At 43.4% G+C, this 21,481-nt stretch overlaps 1 protein-coding gene across 12 annotated transcripts in view; it reads right to left on the minus strand.

Moving 5' to 3' along the window:
- The window catches only part of Lrrc49 (leucine rich repeat containing 49), a 110,936-nt gene that overhangs the window by 23,669 nt on the left and 65,786 nt on the right, over positions 1–21,481 (minus strand). For all 12 annotated transcript variants that reach the window (XM_057766919.1, XM_057766917.1, XM_057766924.1 and 9 more), the window contains 3 exons: positions 19,296–19,443; positions 6,054–6,137; positions 1,069–1,232 (listed from right to left, as the gene is read on the minus strand). In XM_057766919.1, the coding sequence (XP_057622902.1) occupies positions 1,069–1,232; positions 6,054–6,137; positions 19,296–19,443 (396 nt within the window). The remainder of the gene's footprint in view (positions 1–1,068; positions 1,233–6,053; positions 6,138–19,295; positions 19,444–21,481) is intronic.

Below are 21,481 nucleotides of genomic sequence, written 5' to 3' on the forward strand. Positions count from 1 at the left end.
GTTGATCTTGCAATGTAACACCACAGATCACAGACTCTAACTGGAGTCCTAAGAGGGAGGGAAAATAGAACAGGAGCCAGATTATAAGCTCCACTCTAACACAAACCAAAATAGGCACCTTAGGAAAAGCAGTTAGATCCACAGACTCTGAGTTCTAGCATCTAAAACTGACAAAAACCAGAGGAATACTCAGTGAAGAACGCTGGACTGTGATGAACTTCAGAGAGAGGCTCTGGCATCATCACTCCCCTGTCGATCCTCACTCCTCAAGGTGACAGCCACAGGCAACCAGGCACGCAGTACAGACCACAGTCCCCAGAGCTGCGCCTGTGTTCTCCTGTTGTCTGGACCTGACTCTGCCAAGGTCTGCCCTTGCGGAGCTTGCCCTGAAACATTACTGGGGCTAAGACAACTGCTGGGTAGTGTTTGTCCAAGGCCTTTTCAGCGCTGAGGACTGGACCTGGCCTTGTACATAGTTGACAAGTGTTTTCCCACTGAGCCACACCAACCTTTTGTCACTTACTTTTTCTTTAATTTTGAAACAAAGGCTCAGTAAGTTGCCCTGGCTAGACTTGAACTTACTCTCTAGCTCAGATTTGAACTTGTGATCCTTTGGCATCAGCTTCCCAAATAGTTGGGACTTGGGCGCTAGGCCTGGCTGTCAGAAGCATTTAAAGGGGCATGTAGAAAGCCCAGGGAAAACATGCAGCTAGCAACAGACTCACCAGATGCCTAGGCCAGAAAAGGCTGGGGAAGAAGATGAGGATGGAGGTTCAGAAGCTTTCTCGAGCCAGGGTATCTTCAAGGTCATGTGCATGAACAAAGGGCCTCATAGGCTTCATTTAGTCTCTAGACTTTTCCCCTTCAAAAAATAGCAAACCACTGGGGGATTTTTCCAGTAGGGAAATGTTACAGATTTATATTTTTAATTTTTTCTCTTAACTTTTTAATCTCAGCTTTGGTTTTCTTAAGAAAATTATTCCTCAAAAATAACTATGTTAAATGGTTTACCATCCCTGTTCTAAACTCAACTCTAGAAGCGCCAGTAATGAGAGCGCCGTCGCATACCCTGTTTCCTCTGGAAATGCAGAGACGGCGCTTCCATCCATCTGACAGGGTTCCTGCAGAGGGGACTCAGAGTCCTTTCTGTCCTGGGTGGTGGCAAGATTGGCTACTCGTTGCTGCAAGTCCCACTTTCGAGCGACATTGTTAATTGTTAGCCTTTTCTTCTCCTACAGGAAGGTAATGGAAGAGCAGTTATATGACATGTCTGTGAAGACGGAAACACTGGCTTCCTGTCCTTTTCTTCTGGTACCTTCTGAACAAATTCCCTGGCAGTAACCAACCAGCACACCTTCTAAAGCAAGGCTTTGAGTATGTGTTCACCCCATGCTCAAATCTCTTAATAATGCTGTTAGCCTACATGGAAAATTAGAATACTTCTTGTTCTGAACAGTGAGATTATTTATTTCACTAACTGAGACTCTGGCTTGGCAAAGTTATATGCCTCTGTCCTTACACAGAGCAGGAAGTAGCTACTGATACTTTCGTCTTTTACCCAATGACTAGGGAGGAGAAGAAGGGTGGGGATTGATTAGTATCTCATATTTCATGGTGTAACCTGGTTTTAAAAATACTTATTTTATTTATGTGAATGTATGTGTGGGTTGCCATGGAGGGCAGAAGAGATCATCAGACCCCTTAGAACTGGCGTTACAAGCACTGTGAACCACCAAACCACCAAACACGTGTGCTGCAGAAGCAGCAATCACTCTCAGTGCTGAGCCCTCCCTCCAGCCCTCATGGTACAGATCATGATATTTAAGGATGAAAAAATATTATCTAGGCTACTAGAAGAAGTTCTACTGGGTAAAAAAATTCTGGATAGCTACCATCATTGTAGAAGAGCAGGAAGGCTGAGTAAAGAAAAGCAATGGATGGCGCCTTGGGCAGCGGCTCTGGAGTTCAGGGTGGTGGGTCAGGAGTCTGCCCCTCTAACAGACTCCAGTACTTCTCATGCAGTGAGAACCACTGACTTGGAGCCTTGGAACTCTGCTGTCTCATAGAAACCCTTCTGAAAAAAGAAACTGTAAGCCCAAAGAAGCCATGCTCTATTAAGACTCTCTATTCTATGCAAATGCAGCTGACAGGGACTGGGTAAGGGTTCCTATTCTGGTACTATCACCATTTTCAAAAGGTAATACTTCATTTATTTTTATTTTATTTAAAAATTATTTGTTTTATGTGTATGGATGTTTTACCTGCATGTATGTCTGTGAACCACATAGTTTCAGTGTTAAGAGATGCCAGAAGAGGGTGTCAGATCCCCTGAAAGTGGAGTTACAGACAGTTGAGAGCTGCCATTTGGGTGCTGGGAATTGAACCCGTGTCCTGTGCAGCCAGTGCTCTCAACTGAAAAGCCATCTCTGCAGCCTTTACTTTTTTTTTTACATTTTATAGTGTGTGTGTGCCTGTGTTAGAGTGTGAGAATATGTGTGTGTGCATGTGTGCGTGCATGCATGTGTGTGAGTGCCTGTATGTGCCATGATGCATGGGTATGGAGGTCAGAGGTCACATGACAACTTGCCAGAGTCAGTTCTCACCTTCCACCATGCGAGTTCTTGGGACTGAACTTGGTCAAGAGAATTGGTGGCAAAAACCTTTACTTGCTGAGTCATCTTGCTGGCCTCAAAAGTTAACATCTTAAAATCTAAGTTAGATTAGAATGCTAAATATAGATTCTTTCTATTTCTCTTTCATTCAAAATTTGCCAGTGAAAAACATCTACCAAGTGAGCTACTAGCCCCTCTCCAGGAGGTCTACTGTGGAGCCAGGGAAGGGGTAGGGGCTTCTCCCCCATTCCCTTGGCGCCTGCACAAATGAAAACAAACACTTGTAGTTGCACCTCTGCCTGTGTTTGCTACCTAAGAGTTCAGCCAGTGTGTGTGGCACTGGACAGGAGCCACAAGTGACGGCCTGCTTAATGGAACTAACCTTTTCAAAGTTCTCCTTCTACATTTAGAAATGTTTTTGGCCCAAGTTCTCTGTTCTGCAGTTTGTTATTTCAAATGTCTGCATAGTTTAGAACATTGTAAATACTGTGTATATATATGTCTGAGATGATTGACATTTTGTGCATAAAGTTCTTGCACATAGCAATTGAAGTCCTGCTATTCTACTATAAAACACTTTACTCTATTTAGAATATGAAAAAAAACTTACCTTATAAAATTCTATTTCAGTTATTTGCTGTGCCAACCTAACTCTCTAATCTAAACAACACTGTTATCTCCACCTAGTGGCAAGGCCACTGCCTTCATGTATTTAGCTTCCTAGCTGTCAGAAAAAAATCATAATGAGATAGATAGACACAGCAGTGTTTAGAGAAAGTCAGAGAATCCCTTTCCACCACGGGGTGTGTGAGCAAATGTGTAACAAGATGGCCTCAGAAAAGGCAAATCCTTTCTCACGCCCACACCGGAGCAACACTTCCTTTCTCCAGGCTGTTCAAAGCAGCTTGGTTCTAGGTTGACTAAGTCAGTAGGTGATTTTGTTGGGGTCTAGAGAAGAAAAAAAGTCATGAGTCTATCCTGAGGTCAAATGGGCATTCCTGGTTGGACAGAGGGCCACAGGAGGGCTCAAGGTGTCTATGGGGTAAGAAGGAAAGGCAAGACCCAAAAGGTAATGGCAGCACTGACAGGCCAGCTGTATCCATGCCTGTCACTGCTCGGTGGCTGCAGGCTGTCAAGTGTTTGTGGAAGGGACCAGCATCCGAGGAGTGAAGTTCAGCTTCTAACATTTGAGTCTGTTCTTCACTGGCCAGACAGGACCTCACTAGTGCCTGTCACAGCTGTTGCTTCCCTCATCTCATAGATGGCATGTGAGCACAGCTGAGGCCGCAGGCTCTGCATGCCTCGGCTCCTTCCCACCCCGCTTCTGTCGTCTTCATGATCCGTATGTGCGGTTGCAGGGAAGCAGCCACGGGAGCGCTGGAGCTCTGTTCTGACATGGCGTCGGCTCTCAGCAAGTGCCAGGCCTGAGGCTGCTGGTGCCAACACTTCTCTTATTAAAAACAAAAAGCTAAACAGTCTTTATAAGCAATCAGACAGAGCCCTAAGCCTTCAAACAAAATGCTAAATTTTCTAAAGTTGTTGCTCAGCTTTCCAAAATAGTCCTTTAACTGCTCACTAGAATTCATGGCACATTTCCCTAAATGTTGAAAAAGCTGAGTAGGGGGTTGGGGGGAGTAATACTGAGATAAAATTTCAGTTGGACATGAAAGTCAGGTTGATTCTGTCCCAGGCTCCCCTAACACTGGCAAGCTGGCAGGCTTCTAGCTAAATCCTCAATAGAGTTTCCATGTCCATTCTTCCTTGCCATGCCCTGGGCCTATTGCACGAGAGGTTTCCACAGGTTCGATTTTACTCAAGTGTGCAAGTGTCTCTTGGACCATCTCTAACTTACTCATCCACATAGGCACTGGACAGCAGCAACGGTGTGGCAGGTAAGGCCACTTGCCCAGCACGGCCACTTTGAAAAGGTGTGACTAAGTGTGACCTGTCAGTGGCAAATCTTTTTTTTTTTTTTTTTTAATTTTCGAGACAGGGTTTCTCTGTAGCTTTTGGTTCCTGTCCTGGAACTAGCTCTTGTAGACCAGGTTGGCCTCTAACTCACAGAGATCCGCCTGCCTCTGCCTCCCGAGTGCTGGGATTAAAGGCATGAGCCACCACCGCCCGGCTCCAGTGGCAAATCTTGCTCCTGTATACATTTTTTAAAATACCACTACAGTTATATTTTTATAAACAAAACATTAAAAATGTAATTTTGATAAACTCTTAGGGGTAATCCAACATAAGAAAACTAAGACCGTGTTGTTAGATAATGAGTCAAGAGGAATCTATGTCAGGAGAGGGGTAGGCACACTGATGAATGGATAAAGGGTAGCCAAAAAGAGCTGGGGAGTCTGGAGGTCAGTGGCGGCAGCAGGGAAGAGGATCGCCTCCAGTCAGTACATGACTCATGTCTCTTTCAGATCTGTAGTCTCGACATGCAAGGTGCTGGAGACGGGTTTGATGCTAACTTAGGAATCTTTCCATACTGCAGAACAGTTCTGACAAATGCATGTCCTTGTGCAGCCTGGACCCTGACCAAGCCACAGAACACAGCCACCCCTTTGGGGAATCTAAGGATACTTCATATATATATAACTGTGACCCGTGGTCACTTTGAATTTTGCATGCCACTTTAAAGAGAAAAGCCTAAGAAAAGGAGTACTGCTTAGGACGACAGGCTTAATTTAGAGCCCAGCTGGCCATTCTAACCTGTCTTTACCAGGCTTTGCGATGACAGCATGAAGATTCGAAAAGAATCACCACTGGGGGAACTTCACATCAGTTATGTTGATTGCTTAGAACTACTTTAAAGCACATTTTCACTTCTGAATTCCTCAAGAGTTTCACCATTTCTGTATCAAAGGTGCTAATGGAGAAACATTTTAGGTTTTTTTTTTTTTTTGGTTTTTCGAGACAGGGTTTCTCTGTGGTTTTGGATCCTGTCCTGGAACTAGCTCTTGTAGACCAGGCTGGTCTCGAACTCACAGAGATCCACCTGCCTCTGCCTCCCGAGTGCTGGGATTAAAGGCGTGCGCCACCACCGCCCAGCTAACATTTTAGGTTTTAAAAGCTGTCATTAAGAACTCAGAGCAAAGCTTATAAAAACATATCAGTAAAGATAGCTGTCAATTACAGATCTATCAAAGTGTTATACTAATGCCAGGCAATACACAAACGCCACACTGGCATGAGAAATGCTCTAATTCCCTTCATCCTGCTGCTGTGTCTCTTTCTTTTACAATGTCCACCTTGCACATCCTGTATACACAGACCTCTGTATTTCCTAAGTTCAGATCTATTTACAGAGTAACCCATGGAAGTTCTTAGCAGGGCTTATTTACAAAAGCACAAACTTAGTTTTGAAAGTCATGTTCCTACTGGCTGGTCAGCATCAGTGTGTGTGCTCCTGTGTGTAGTGGAGGCAGACACTGAGGGATATACCTTCAGCAAAGACTGCTTATGACTTTCCCTCTTCTTCTCCTCCTCTTTTTTGGCTACAACAGATGCCACACGTCTTTCTTCTTCCTAGAAAAAGAAATGTTTTTTAGAGAAAGTATCCTGAGGTGTTAAGCCATGTTGCAATGAAGTGTGTGTTAACAGAAAACAGTCCATGGAGGAAGGGTTGGCATTTTCTCTATCCTTTCTTCTCACCTCCTAATTCTAAAATGAATTATATATTTGTAAGCCCGCACCTAACCCTGTAGGTGAGCTAAATCTAGCAAATTAATACAAGAAAGAAAACAAGAGGAAGGAAAGGAGAGCCAGATTGTCCCACTTTTCATTATAAAATTTTCCCTGTAATTTTGTCAATTCTACTTTAATAAAGATGGAAAAATAAACTTGTGAAATGAATTCAGGGCACATCAGAAAGATCATTCACCATGATCAAGTTGGCTTAATTTCAGAGAGTCAGGGATGGCTCAATATATAAAAGTCAATAAATACTATATATTACATAAATGGAGTGAAGGACAGAAATCACACAGTCATTCAACTTGATAGGTGCAGAAAAGGCTTTTGAAAAAATCCAACTCCATGATAAAAGTCTTGAAGAAACTCAGAATAGAAGGACCACATTTCAACATGATAAAGACTATAAACACAGGCTGGAAATATGGTCAGCAGTTAAGAGCATTGACTATTCTTCTAGAGGACCAGGGTTCAATTCCCAGCACCCACATGGTAGCTCACAACTGTCTAACTCCAATTCCAGGGGATCCAATGCCCTCAAACAGACATAAATGCAGGCAAGCCCCGATGCACATGAAATAAAAATCTAAAAGACTATAAACAACATGCCTGCAGCCAATATTACAGTTAGTGGAGAAGAACTTAAAAGCATTCCTACTAAAAGCAAGAACAAGATGTAGGTGTCCACTTCTCTACCCTTAGTCAATATAATGGTGAAAGTCTAAGCTAGTAAGACAAGGGGAGCAAATAACAGGGATGAAGACAGGAAAAGGAGAAGGCAGAGCATTTCCATTGCAGAGGGATGGATCCGTACTTAGGAGAAGGCAGAGCATCTCCATTGCAGAGGTATGAATTCATACTTAGGAGAAGGCAGAGCATCTCTATTGCAGAGGGATGGATCCGTACTTAGGAGAAGGCAGAGCATCTCCATTGCAGAGGGATGGATCCGTACTTAGGAGATCCTAACAACTCCACCAGGAAATTCCTAGAACTGATAATACCTTTAGCAAAATGTCAGCCTAAAAAAAAGTTAACATACACAACCAATAGCCTTTCTGTACACCAATAACAAACACAGTGAGAAAGAAACCCAGGGAATATTTATACTAGCCTCAAAACAAAAACAAAACAAACAAAAACATCAGAATAAGCCTAGCCAAGGATCTGAATGACCTCTATACTGACAACTAAAAAACACTGAAGAAAGAAACCGAGGGATCTACAAAGAGATGAAAAGACCCCACCCACCCCTATGCTTGTAGATCAGAATTAGTATCATGAAAATAGCCATCCTACCAAAATTAAGCTATGGATTTAATGCCATCCCAATAAAAAATCCAGGGCCATTCTTCACAGAAAGGGAAACATAATCTTAAAATTCAATACATAAGCAAAAAGGACTGGTTAGCCAGAACATGTCTGAACAAAAGGAATACTGTAGGAGGTGTCATGACTTCAGGCCCTACTACAGAGCCAGAGAATAAACCAGCAGCACGACACTGACCCAAATCCAAACTCCTAGGAAATAACAAAGGAAAGGGGAGAGGGGAAAAGAGGGAGGAAGGAGGGAAGAAGGAGGGAGGGGGGAGGAGGGTACAAAAAGAGGGAGAGAGGAAGAAGAGGGAAAGGAGGGAGGAAAGGAGGGGAGGGAAGGGAGGGAGAAAAAAGAAATGGGAAGAAATGAACAACAGATGCTCTGGAAGGTGTTGGCTTGGAGTGAAACATAGTCAGTGACAAAAATCAGGCCAGAGACTGCCTGGCTTGAAACGTAACTTGTAATACTGCTGCTGTCTAAATAAAGATTTATGCAAGCTTACTTTTCTAATTTTAGAAGTTTATAACCTAGCAGTGTTTGGTCATATGATGTAGTTGTTTTAAAAGGAATGGAAATTCAATGTGGTTTTGGTAAATTTAAAGTATGGAAAATAATTGCTAATTAAAACAAAACTAAGCACAAGTAAAAAGGAGAAATTAAGTAAAAATTTCAGAACTTTGCTCCCTAGCTTCACAAAATAGCTCATTTAGTAACTATGCCATACTGCTGATTTAATAAATCTGCTGGGTGCTAACAGTCTCCTCTGTTAGAGGTAATCTAAGAGAAAAAAAAATATGGCCTACCTTTCTAAAACAACCAAAAGTATTACCCTATGATTTTAAGGACTGTGCAGCATCTCAGAGTCACAGAACACAAGGGCTGTTTACAACCACCTCCTAGGGGGCTGTTCCGCTGCCTTGCCAGTCAACCTCAGAATCCACCCAATGTGTTCAGCCTGCACTGGGGCCACTGCTGAAACCACAGCCTCTCAACTGCTTCGGGTCCTTTCTGAAGGAGCAGAAAGGCACTGGTGCCCCGAGTGGCCTCATCGAGAAGACACAAACTAGAAGCTTCAGTTATTCCAAGGGCCCAGATACAAACACAACAGTAAGCTGCGGGGATCACGTAGGACACATACTTTAGAGATGCTCTCATCTGATTTTCAGAGAAAGTGAGAGGTTATTAAAGGCAGTAGGACTTTAAAAAGAATTCTGAACCCTGGAAAACTGGATTTACACCAAAACCATTTAAACACTGAGGGTTTTAAGGATATGTATGTGTATATGTATGTAAATATATTTACATTTGATGACTATATTTTAGCACACATAATTATCAAATAGCTGGTTTTATAAATAAAAAACTGAGTCTCTGGCTGTGAAGATGGACCATGAATCTGTTGGCAAGAAGGAAAAGAAAGCCAGGGGTAGTTCTGGCACCTCTAAGACTAGCTCAGACTCTGCGATGAAGCCACATCCATCCTTCGTGAGGCTAAGAAGGCAATCTATCTGAAGCCAGAGATTTAGACATTTTTCCTGCCTTTAGTTTGCCCAGGAAGACCCAATATAAAAACAATGTCAGGCTAGTCAACAGTGCCGGGTGACCTGATCACACTTTCTTCAGGTCACAAGCTCTGAAACAACCACAGAAGACCTGAGAAGTCCCAGTGATGGCAGTTCGTTCTCTGGGATTTACTTCACTCTAGTGTACTTTTAATAACACACTTAGAACACACAGCTAGAGCTATTGTTTCCCTCGGATACACAAACACTAAAACTCTTAGGATCACAGGCACTGTGTTGTTTGTCCAATATCACTAGACAGAGAAGAGTGGTTTTTACAGTTTTTAAAGTTAAAATTAGGAGTCAAGTTACCCGTCTTCTACTGCTCTACTAATATTATTGTCAAGTACTGGGCTGAGGAGATGGCTCAGTCAGGAAAGTGTGTGCTTGTCCATGCCTGCAGCCCCAACGCTGGGGAAGCAGAGGCGGAAGGGACTCTGGGTCTTACTGGCCAGAGAGTCTGTTGGAATCAGTGAGGTGTGGTTCGGGGAGAGACCCTGCCTCAGCAACTAAGGTGGAAAGTGACTGAGGAATACACCCCTGTCAGCTACAGGCCTTCTCACGCGTGCACAGTGACATGTGCACATGTGCTCACACAAACATGCACACACAAAATATGTTATAGACATAAAAAGTGTTAAAGAAGTTTATTTCATGCTAAAAGAACACTGCAGATGTTTTTGGTGCAGAATTAGGTATCCCTGGCAGCTGCCATTTGAGGGCATCTTATGCTCATTGCATGCTTCCATAATGACTGGGGCATGGGTCATGAACATAAAGAATCATGAACAACACACTGGCTTCCAAATGTCTCTCTGGAAATGACACACATTATGTAGCCAAAGAAACTTACAGGACCACATGTAACTCCAGAGGCCACACACTACAGAAGGAGAACCCAGTTTTCAGTAGCCTTAGTAATGTCAGACCCTGTAATGTCATTTTTTTTTTTTTTTTGAGATCAAAGTTTACCTTAAACAAACTAACTGTGAGCTTGGGGCGAGCAGTCTGATATAAATTCTCTTTAGAATGCTGACTGTACCTGCCTTCCCAAAGCATTGTCTTTTTTTTTTTAATTTATTTATTTATTAAAGATTTCTGCCTCCTCCCCACCACCAACTCCCATTTCCTTCCCCCAGATCAAGTCCCCCTCCCTCGTCAGCTCTAAGAGCAATCAGGGTTCCCTGCCCTGTGGGAAGTCCAAAGACCATCCACCTCCATCCCGGTCTAGTAAGAGGAGTATCCAAACTGCCTAGGCTCCCACAAAGCCAGTACGTGCAGTAGGATCAAAAACCCATTGCCATTGTTCTTGAGTTCTCAGTAGTACTCATTGTCCGCTATGTTCAGGGAGTCCGGTTTTATCCCATGCTTTTTCTGACCCAGGCCAGCTGGCCTTGGTGAGTTCCCGATAGAACATCCCCATTGTCTCAGTGTGTGGGTGCACCCCTCGCGGTCCTGAGTTCCTTGCTCGTGCTCTCTCTCCTTCTGCTCCTGATTTGGACCTTGAGATTTTAGTCAGCTGCTCCAATGTGGGTCTTTGTATCTGTCTCCTTTCATCGCCTGATGAAGGTTACTGTTCAGGAGGATGCCTATATGTTTTTCTTTGGGTTCACCTTCTTATTTAGCTTCTCTAGGATCACGAATTCTAGGCTCAATGTCCTTTATTTATGGCTAGAAACCAAATATGAGTGAGTACATCCCATGTTCCTCTTTTTGGGTCAATGGAAACATTGTCTTTTAAATAGAGAAGAAAATTCCATTTTTTAAAAAGGTGTTTTACTTTTATTATTTGTGTATGAGTATTGTTTGTATGAGCGTTCACCATCTATGTGTGTGTGTCCTTGGAGTCCCTGAATCTAGGGTTACAGACAGACTCTGGATGTGGTGCTGGGAACTAAACTCTGCCACCCCACATTTTCTGTGTAATGGTTGTTGTTCTACCTCCTCAGGTTGTTACACCCACTGCCAAGTCTTCCTTCTGACTTCGCTGCTCAATCCAGTTGCCCCGGAAATGCTACAGATGGCTGCTCCCTGCCTAAAACATAAAAACCGCAGCTCAGAGGCTGGGGAAATGCTCAGTGGGCGTTGCTTGCCCTGCAAACATCAAGACCAGAGTTCAGACCCCAGCACCCATGTGAATGCCGGATGGGCGTGGCAGCCCGCATATAATTCCAGCATTCTGCAGTCCAGAGAAGGACAGGGTATCCTGGGGGAAGCTGGCTACTCAGACCTGTCAGTCAGTGAGCTCTGGATTCAAGTGAGAAACACTGCCTCAGGAAATAAAGCAGAGAGTGATTGTGGGAGACTTCCCATAGCAACCTCTGGTCTCTCCCTGGATACTTACACATATGCAAACAGGCATATGCATACACACATACGCCACACACACACACATGTATGAACATCCTAAAAATAATAGTTCAGAAGTAATCTGACCATTGAAGGGAAAAGGAGGGGGATTATCTCCATTTCTTGATTTCTCTGCTTCTACAAATGAATATAGTTTGAAGCCATGCTAACTATCATTTCATAATTCACTCAAGTTTGCGCAGGTTTGTCCATGCACACGCTCGTCGGGTCACCATTCCCCACACCTGTGCTGGTGACCCTTCAGTCTGTGGCTGCCGTGAGTAAATATTCCTGCACCTGTGCTAGGGCTGGTTCAGCCTGCTGCTGCCGCTGCTGATGTAAAGTCAAATATTGTTTCAACTGATCTAATGTTTTACCTTCTGAAATTCTTTTATTTTGCTAGACAAAAGGTAATCAGATTCTTTTCTGTAAAGGACATGTAACTGGGCCAGGTGTGACACTTCATATCTAAGCCAGCACCTGGGAGGCAGGGCTCTATGAGCTGGAGGCCAGCCTGATGTGCAGAGAGATTTCCAGGCTATCCATGAATAAAACCTTGTCTCAAAACAAGAACAAAACAAACCAAAAACCAAATAAGAAAATAAAACAAGGGATGGGGGAATGGCTCAGTGGTTAAGAACACAGACTATTCTCCCAGAGGTCCTGGGTTTAGTTCCCAGCACCCACACAATAGCTCATACCTGTCTATAATCCCCAGGGAATCCAGCATCTTCTTCTTCTGGCCTCTGTGGGTACTGGGTATGCATGTGGTACAAACACATGCATGCAGGCACAACATTCATACACATAAAATAAACAAATTTTAAAATAAAATAACAAAAACTCATGTAAGCACTCACATGCACACACATGTAACTCTAAACAAACAAAACATTAACAATTAAAAATTTAAAAAACAAGATGCCAAATACTTTAGGCTTTGTAAGCTAGATAAGATTTTGATCTCCAATCTTCTTTGCCTTCTTTTTTAAGTGATATTTTAAAACTATTAAAAACTATTCTTCGCTTGAGAGCCATATGAAGACGGATGTGGATGGATTTGGTCGTAGGACATTGTTTACAAAGCCTGTATTGGACCTTAGGTGGGTGAGCTACTTCTGGATCCTGAATGGATCAATTTAAGTTCCCCAGCTTCTGTCACCCATATACTTTATCAGGGTACCATCAATATTCCCTCATCCAGACATTAACGAAAATGTTCAATAGAATGTTGGAGGAAAACTCCACAGTATACCCATGGAGAGTTCTCAGGGGCTGGCATCAGTCAGTTCCTGTGTTCTGTGGGTATATGTGAGTCAGGAACCTGCAGGCACCCAGCTTGGTTCAAAGTGACAGCAACAAACTTTGCCAAATGCTTTGCTCAAATACCAAAGATATGGTCTATCCCAGTCTCTGAGGGACTACTAATAATTAGCCTAGTTTGATCACTGTTAAACACACACACACACACACACACACACACACACACTGTCCCAAAAATATCGACAGGTATCATGTCAACTAAAAATGTTTAAAAGAGAATTCATTTTGTCTGGAAGGAGATGCTCAGTGAACTAATGGTGCCTCCTAATGAGCACTGCCTGCATGGTTCAGGTTCTAGTTCTTCTAGTCAACCTCAAGCTATCACAGCTGGGGACTTTACATTCTTTCCTGTGGTAAGAAGACAGCTTAGCTAGCCCTTCCTTTCAGCTGCTCTGCTACTCTACACCACCAGGCCAGAGTATAACCTTTAAAAAGTATGTATATATGTATGTATGATGCATGTATTGGGGGTGTGTATATCATGACAAGAACATGGAGATCAGAGGACAATTTCAGGAGTTGGTCCTCTCCTATCATGTTGGTCCTAAGGATCAAACAAAAATTGGCCAGCTTAGCCGGGCGGTGGTGGCGCACGCCTTTAATCCCAGCACTCAGGAGGCAGAGGCAGGCGGATCTCTGTGAGTTCGAGTCCAGCCTGGTCTACAAGAGCTAGTTCCAGGACAGGAACCAAAAGCTACGGAGAAACCCTGTCTCTAAAATAAAAAAAAATTAAAAAATTAAAAAAAAAAAATTGGCCAGCTTGGTGGCCAGCACCTGTACCCTCTGAGCCATCTTACTAGCCCCTGGTGTAACTTAGTCCAGCAAATCATTCAGTAGATGAGGGCTTGACAAACTCCAGGATGCAGACAAAAGGCCAGATCTGTAAATAATAAACAGAGCTGTGTCCCTTTATCTGCATATTATCACATCTGCTTTCACACTGCTCCAGCTGAGCAGTTCCGCAGGCCACCTACTTCCCAAAGCTGCGAGTTCTTATCCTCAGGTCTTACAGGACGAACTTCGCTAATGTCAGCACAAGACAGGCCTGGACTCAAACTCATCCCATGTTCATCTTGTGAATCTTTAGTTTACTCTTGATGAACCACAACCCATTCTTCCGAGGAGAGAATCTAATTAAGAACTGAGGACAGCAGTGGGTCAGCCATTCGTGTGTGTTCCCCGAGGTTTAATTAGAGTCATTAGCAAGAGCACAGCTGAGGAGTTTAGTTTTGTTTTGTAGTGTGGACAAGCAACATCCAGTGGCTACAATGCCCACTAAGGAAAATGACTTCTTCCTGTGCAAGCATTAATTGCCAATAGCTTCTCAGGAAGGGGTGGGGCCTAAAAAGTTCCCCCCTACATGATGGAATGTTAACAGGCCCCATCAGGTTGGACAGCATTTTTAATAGGCAAACTGTTTTACTAACTCCAAGGCTTCAGGAGCTCCTCTTATTAAGCACAGAACAAAAACACTCTAAGCCTACTTAGACATCTTTTCCTGCAGCATTTCTCTTTCATAAGCACCCAATGATTAGCTAAACTCAGCTGCTGTTATCAGCTGCCACATTCCCATAGTTACCCCTGCACCATGCATGCCACCCCTTGCACTATGCATGCCACCCCCTGCACCATGCATATCACCTGCCTGCACCATGCATATCACCCCTCTGCACTGTGTATACCACCCCTCTGCACTGTGTACACCACCCCCCTGCACTGTGTATACCACCCCTCTGCACTGTGTACACCACCCCCCTGCACTGTGTATACCACCCCCTGCACTGTGTATACCACCCTCCTGCACTGTGTATACCACCCCCTGCACTGTGTATACCACCCCTCTGCACCTTGCATGTCACCCTTCACCCCTGCACTGTGTATACCACCCCCCTGCACTGTGTATACCCCCCTGCACTGTGTATACCACCCCCCTGCACTGTGTATACCACCCCCTGCACTGTGTATACCCCTCTGCACTGTGTATACCCCCCTGCACTGTGTATACCACCCCTCTGCACCTTGCATGCCACACCCCTGCACTGTGTATACCACCCCTCTGCACCTTGCATGCCGCCCCTCACCCCTGCACCTTGCATACCATTGCTCTCCACCTACACAGCCTCGTTTCACTGCTATTCTTCAAGTCCCGAGTGAAAAGTTTTCTCTTTGAAAGCTTTCTTACTTCTCTGATAAAGTTAGGAGTTACTTTGCCTTCTTGTGCCATTTTGCCTCAGGCTTCCATGAGATGTAAGCATGTGAGTGTGCATGTGAATCAGGCAGGAAGGAAGACAGACAGACAGACAGATATATAGGCAGGAAGGCAGACAGAGCTGCTGTGTTTTCTAACTATATTGTCCCTATCTGCTGTAACCTGGCTGCACACCTGCCTCTGTCATAAACTGTAAAGAACTGACTCTGCTCTTGTCTGAAGCCTCATACACACCCTACCACAGAAATCCCCACTTAACATGTGTACAGAGCACATGAGGAGTACTTTCACAGTGCTTCTTGGTCAAAAGGAAAGTGCGACAATTCCCTTTACTAAGGTCCAAGCAACTAAACTGGCTTTCGTGTTCTAACAAAGGAGACACAGTGTTTACATTCCAACTAAGTAGCCATTTGAAAAAGCCATTTGTGCAAACTGAAAGAAAGATAAATATTTTAAACCATCAGTTACAATGAATGGTAGGTGAGTTGTAGGGTGTATCATCCCCCACCCAGCCTCATACTGGACACTGGGACCCTCATTTACGGGTCTAAACGATCAGGCCAGCTGTTTTTTTAGTTTAGTTTAGTTTAGTTTTGTTTTTGTCTACCACTTTATACTGATATAAACTAACCTACATATGCGTGAGGAACAAGATCACAAACAGAAAGAATAACTTCCTAAGGAAGACCCTGCAGGACAGGATCTTCATCTGAGTAAAGATTATCAGCAAAGGAGCAAGCATGAATAACGTACCTATTGATAGACTGCAATAAAAACAGAGAAATTGACATTCATGACAAAGATATGTGTTACATAAAACTTAATTTCAAAGAAACAGTGGGAAATTTTGAAGTGAGGGTCATTCTATAAAAGAATTCATCTATGGAGAAAAGAAAGTATATTCAACAAATGGTGCTGGCACAACTGGATATCAATATGTAGAAGAACGCAAATAGATCCATATCTATCACCATGCACAAAACTCAAGTCCAAATGCATCAAAGACCTAAACATAAAACCAAATACACTGAACCTCACATAAGAGAAAGTGGGAAATACACTTGAACACATTGGCACAAGAAATTACTTCCTAAATAGTAGCACAGACACTGAGAGAAAAAATTAATAAATAGGACCTCCTGAAACTAAGAAGCTTCTTAAAGCAAAGACATGGTCAATAAGACAAAAACGACAGCCTACAGAATGGGAAAAGATCTTCACCAACCCCATGTCGGACAGAGGACTGATCTCCAAAATATACAAAGAATTCAAGAAATTGCTCATTAAAATAACAAATAATCCAATAAAAAATGGGGTATAGAGCTAAACAGAGATCTCTCAACAGAGGAATCTAAAATGGTTGAAAGACACTTAATGAAATGCTCAACATCCTTAGCCTTCAGAGAAATGCAAATCAAAACTAACTCTGAGATTCCATCTTACACCTGTAAGAATGACCAAGATCAAAATTACTGATGACAACTTATGCTGGAGAGGATTGGGGTAAAGGGAACACTTCTGCATTGCTGGTGGGAGTGCAAGCTGGTACAGCCCCTTTGGATATCAATATGGTAATTTCTCAGAAAATTAGGAAACAACCTACCTCAAGACCTAGCAATACCACTGTTGAGTATATGCACAAAAGATGCTCAATCATACCACAAGGACATGTGCTTAACTATGTTCATAGCAGCATTATTTGTCATAGTCAGAACCTGGAAACAACCTAAATCCCCCTCAACTGAAGAATGGATAAGGAAAATGTGATACATTTACACAATGGAATACTACATAGCAGAAGAAAATAATGACATCTTGAAATTTGTGGGCAAGTGGATGGATCTAGAAAACATCATATTTAGTGAAGTAACCCAGACCCAGAAAAACAAATATAATATGCACTCACTCATAACTGGCTTTTAGACATAAAGCAAGCAAGCAAATAAACAAAAAACCAGCTTACAATTCACAATTCTAGAGAACCTGGACAACAATAAGGACCTTAAGAGAGACATGCATGGATCTAATCTACATTGGAAAGTAGAAAAAGACAATATCTCCTGAGTAAATTGTGAGCATGGGGATCATGGGAGATGGTTGAAGGGGAGGGGAGAGAAAGGCAGGGGAACAGAGAAAAATATATAACTCATTAAAAACAATTAAAAAAGAAAAGTTAAAAGAACTCATCTATAACCTTCCTAAACGTCACAGACAGGAAAGGTGAAGAAAAAGTGGGTTATTTTACTGTGAAAAGCGATGTCTCACTGGAGGAGGTTGAATGTGGCGCTAGTCTCTCGTCAGGGCTAGCGTCTCAGTTGCGCTGGCAGAATGTGGTCACAGGGGCACATTGCTGCAGAACTGACAGCATCGTGCTCTCAAAAAATGCTCTGTGCTTATAACCTTAAGTTTGAGGTTGATTTTTAACTAAAAAGTGAACTGTGAAGGAACAGGTGTGCTGTCTTTATGTTTACAGCTGTGTGTTCTGTAGAACCACCGACTATTCAGCAGAGCAGGTGACCCTGTCATATTCCCGGGTCCCAGGCAAATACACTCTGTGGAATGTATGAGGGGAACAATCATACATGATCATTCTCCTTTATTATGTATATGAAATAAGGGAAATTTCCATGGATCAACAAGTCATTATTGAGGTTTAGTAAATCCAACTCCATTCTGCAGTACTATGTAAGGCAGAGAAGGAGGGGACATCTGTAGAGCACCTGCTGTAGAGGGGAAAGGAAGGGGTTCTACCCTGAGCACTGTCTACTGTTGGACAGACGGGGCTGGCATGCAACACTGCAGCCATGTACACAACTATTCACATACACAACTAGGATAGACAGGGCTGACATACAACATGCTCAGCTACTCAGGGGTTAGCTCTACATCTTTTCTGCCTTATCTTCAGCAAGAAGAGCAAACAGAAGTACCCAGGATGCCCAACTAAGAAAGACGTGGAAACAAGGGAAAAGAGTACCCCTAAAATACAAATCACTGTTGACAGCAAGTGTCTGAGTAAACGGACAAAGAGCTGTCTCTCCATCGCAGAAGAAGAGCACAAGAAAACCCTAGGACCCACTCATGGTACTCACAAATTCACCTACATGTTTAGCTATTCACCACTCACTCCAGATGCCCACAGTGTCATTAAACAATCAATGGAAACAGCACACAGCAAAGAGCTGACATCCCAAGAGTAAGTCATGAGGCAATCGCGTGAACCCAGCTGCAGACTCCACATCAAATCGGCACAGCTTGGGGAAAAAGCAAGTAGTGGTTTGGTATATGTCAAGGACAGAGACGAACACACTGAGGTTAGCCTTGGGTATTTTCTGAGAAAGTAAGCATTTGAAGAAATGTGAAGGGTCATGAGAGAGAGGCAGGCAGGTCTTCTTGGAGCCAGTGCCATGCTGATATACACTGTGCCCTGGAGAATCATATGCAGATTCCCTTAGAGCAGTGGTCACATTGAAAAGAAAGTCTCACTATAGGAAACACAAACCAGAAAGAGAATGACAAGGAACAGCTGTGTACACGAGGAGCTATGACATCTTTATCAACAGCAAGACCGGCAACCACAAGACTCCACACAGCTCCTGGGGCCTCACAGCCTTCAGGACTTTATACTTTTGTTCCCCCACAACCCTGTGGGACGGGGTACTTAGGTGACTGCCTAACTTGAAGGAAAAGGAGACGAGAGGGAACGAGTAACTGCTAAGGAGTGGTCAGCATGATGTCAAACTGCCCTACGGCTCCAGCATGACACTGTGTTACTTATGCAGCTCTCATTTGTTATTTTGAAATCAATTATTAGCTAAATACTGAGCAAGAATGAAAAGCAAATTTGGAGTCTGGCTTGATTTTAGGAATTTAAGAAGTCCCATTCGACGAAACTGGATATGGGCATGATGGTTTACAAAACAACCCTGTGCTTACAATTATGAAGTATATAATCATACTAACCCATAGTTTCTTAATTAGTTAAAATTAACAAGCACTCACGCAACTGGAACCCCAATTTCCTACGCCACACTTAGGGGAGCAGGGAGGTACACGGGAGGCCACATTCAGGGGAGCAGGGAGGTACACAGAGGCCACATTCAGGGGAGCAGGGAGGTACACAGAGGCCACACTCAGGGGAGCAGGGAGGTATACGGGAGGCCACATTCAGGGGAGCAGGGAGGTACTGGAGGCCACACTCAGAGGAGCAGGGAGGGTCACAGAACTGCGCTCACCGTGATTCTCTTCATGTCTAGCTGGCGCAGCTGCATCATATTCTGAAGGACCGTGTGTTTGTACCATGACTCTTGAGCTATTGGATTGCCATCAAAGGTGATGTCTGAGAGGGACGTTGATTCAGCAAGGCAGGAAACACTATCAAAGCTGCAGAAGAGAGGCCACTGAATTATTCTGAGGCTTTTCAAACAATATTTCCAGTTTTTAAAAATAAGATTTTGTTTCTTTTTTTTTTCTTTCTTCTTTATGTGCACTCTTGTTTCTGTGAGTGTGTCAAGATTCCCTGGAATTGGAGTTACAGACAGTTGTAAGTTGTTATGGAGGTCCTGGAAATTAAAGCTGGGTCCTCTGGAAGAGCATCCGGTGCTCTTAACCCCTGAACCATCTCTCCAGCTCTTGTTTTGTTTTGTTTTGAGAGTCTTGCTATGCAACCCTGACTGATCTGGAACTTTTGTATTAGATAGACGAGGCTAGCCTGCTTAGAACTTACAGAGTAGGTAGACTAGGCTAGCCTCAGGCTTACAATAATCCTCAGCTTCTAAGAATTGGGATGACAGGCAGGCACTGCCACGCACAGCATGTTATGGACTTTGAAATAATAATTTAGATCTGCAAAAAAATTGAGATGATATACAGAGTTTTCATACACTCCATCTCCCATGTCACTCTACACCATGTGTATACACGGGTAGACAGGCTAGCACTCCTTGGTTCCTGGCACTACAGTGCTACTCTCTGAACTCCACATTCCTTTCCCATTCCTGAAAGCAACCATTTCTCAGCACAGCACTTCCTTATATTAGGGACCGGAATCAGCAACAAAGCCTGGGACGGAAATGTACTTTCTAGCTATTGTGACGCCACTTGTTTTAGGCCCCTCGGATGGGAGAGGAAGTATGTGTGTACACTGCCCTGTGTGTCTGCATAAGCACATGCCTTAAAATGTCTCCATATAGCCAGCCGTGCTCATATTAACAAGCACAAGTTTATACTGATGTCTCTAAATCTCATCTATTACCCAAGCTTCCTCCCCTTCCCTGTCATAAATGCCCACTCCAAAAGGGAGGAGCCTGGCTTATATCATACACTACCCATTTACTGGAATTTTCTATTCCAGTTTAAATGTAAAGAGGCACTGTAATTTTTTAAAACTGCACCCACAAATGACCAATGTTATATAGGCCACTGTGCCCCTCCATACCCCAGAAATTGGTTCATTCATTTGCAATATAGTCAGAATTTCTTAGGGTCAGAACCTGCATCCCTTACTGAGACATCAAAATCTCTTGATGGTTTTTCAAATGTTACACACTTTGAGGTTCACTCTTTAGGTTCTAACACTTTGTGACATGTATCAAATGCACAGAGTATGTGTCTACTACTGAAGTACTGTATGGAATAATTCCCACGGTTAAGAGAAACTCCCCTGTGCTTTACTCCATCCCCCAAATTTCTGGAAAGCGCCAATCTTTCTACTCTCAGAGTTCTGCAATTTCCAGAATACTCTTAAATCTGGAAGGACTTCTCTCACTTGGCAATATATACCTAGCAGGCTTCCACCCATGTCTTCTCTTCATAGTGCATTTTTCATAACTGAATAATAGTCCATTGTATGATTATATCGCTTTCTTCATTAACTCCAGAGCACGCCTTGATAATAAGTGAAGACATTGTGAATCCTTGTCCACAGCTCTCTTTGAACTAAGGTCTGGATACATAACAAGAGTACTACTGCTGGCTCACGCAAAGGCTGATTATCTGGCTCTATAAGATACTCAGCTAGGGCTATCAGCTCCCTGTCCCTGCCAGCATCTGGCGTTCACCGGTGTCTCTGGATGCCAGCGACTCCATCAGGTTAACAGTGCATGGTGTTGTTTTCTCGGCAGTTGCCCACTGACCTGAGTACCTCCCACACGCACGTTTGCCCGTGCTCTACCTTAGTGTGTTTGCAGAGCCTTTGCTCGTTTTAAGTGGATTCTTTGTTTTCTTATTGTTGGGCTTTACAAGGTTTATTAAATACTTTATGGTTATGTGTCCTTTACCAGGTGCATGCTTTGCAAGTATTTAGTACCTGTTTCTTTAAAACATGATTTAACAGTCAGGGGGTAATGGCAAACACCTTTAATCCTAGTACTTGGGAGGCAGAAGAAGGCAGATCTCTGAGTTAGAGGCCAGCCTGGTCTAT

This window comes from Chionomys nivalis, chromosome 4 (assembly GCF_950005125.1).
Source record: "Chionomys nivalis chromosome 4, mChiNiv1.1, whole genome shotgun sequence".
In the NCBI taxonomy this organism is placed as follows: domain Eukaryota; kingdom Metazoa; phylum Chordata; class Mammalia; order Rodentia; family Cricetidae; genus Chionomys; species Chionomys nivalis.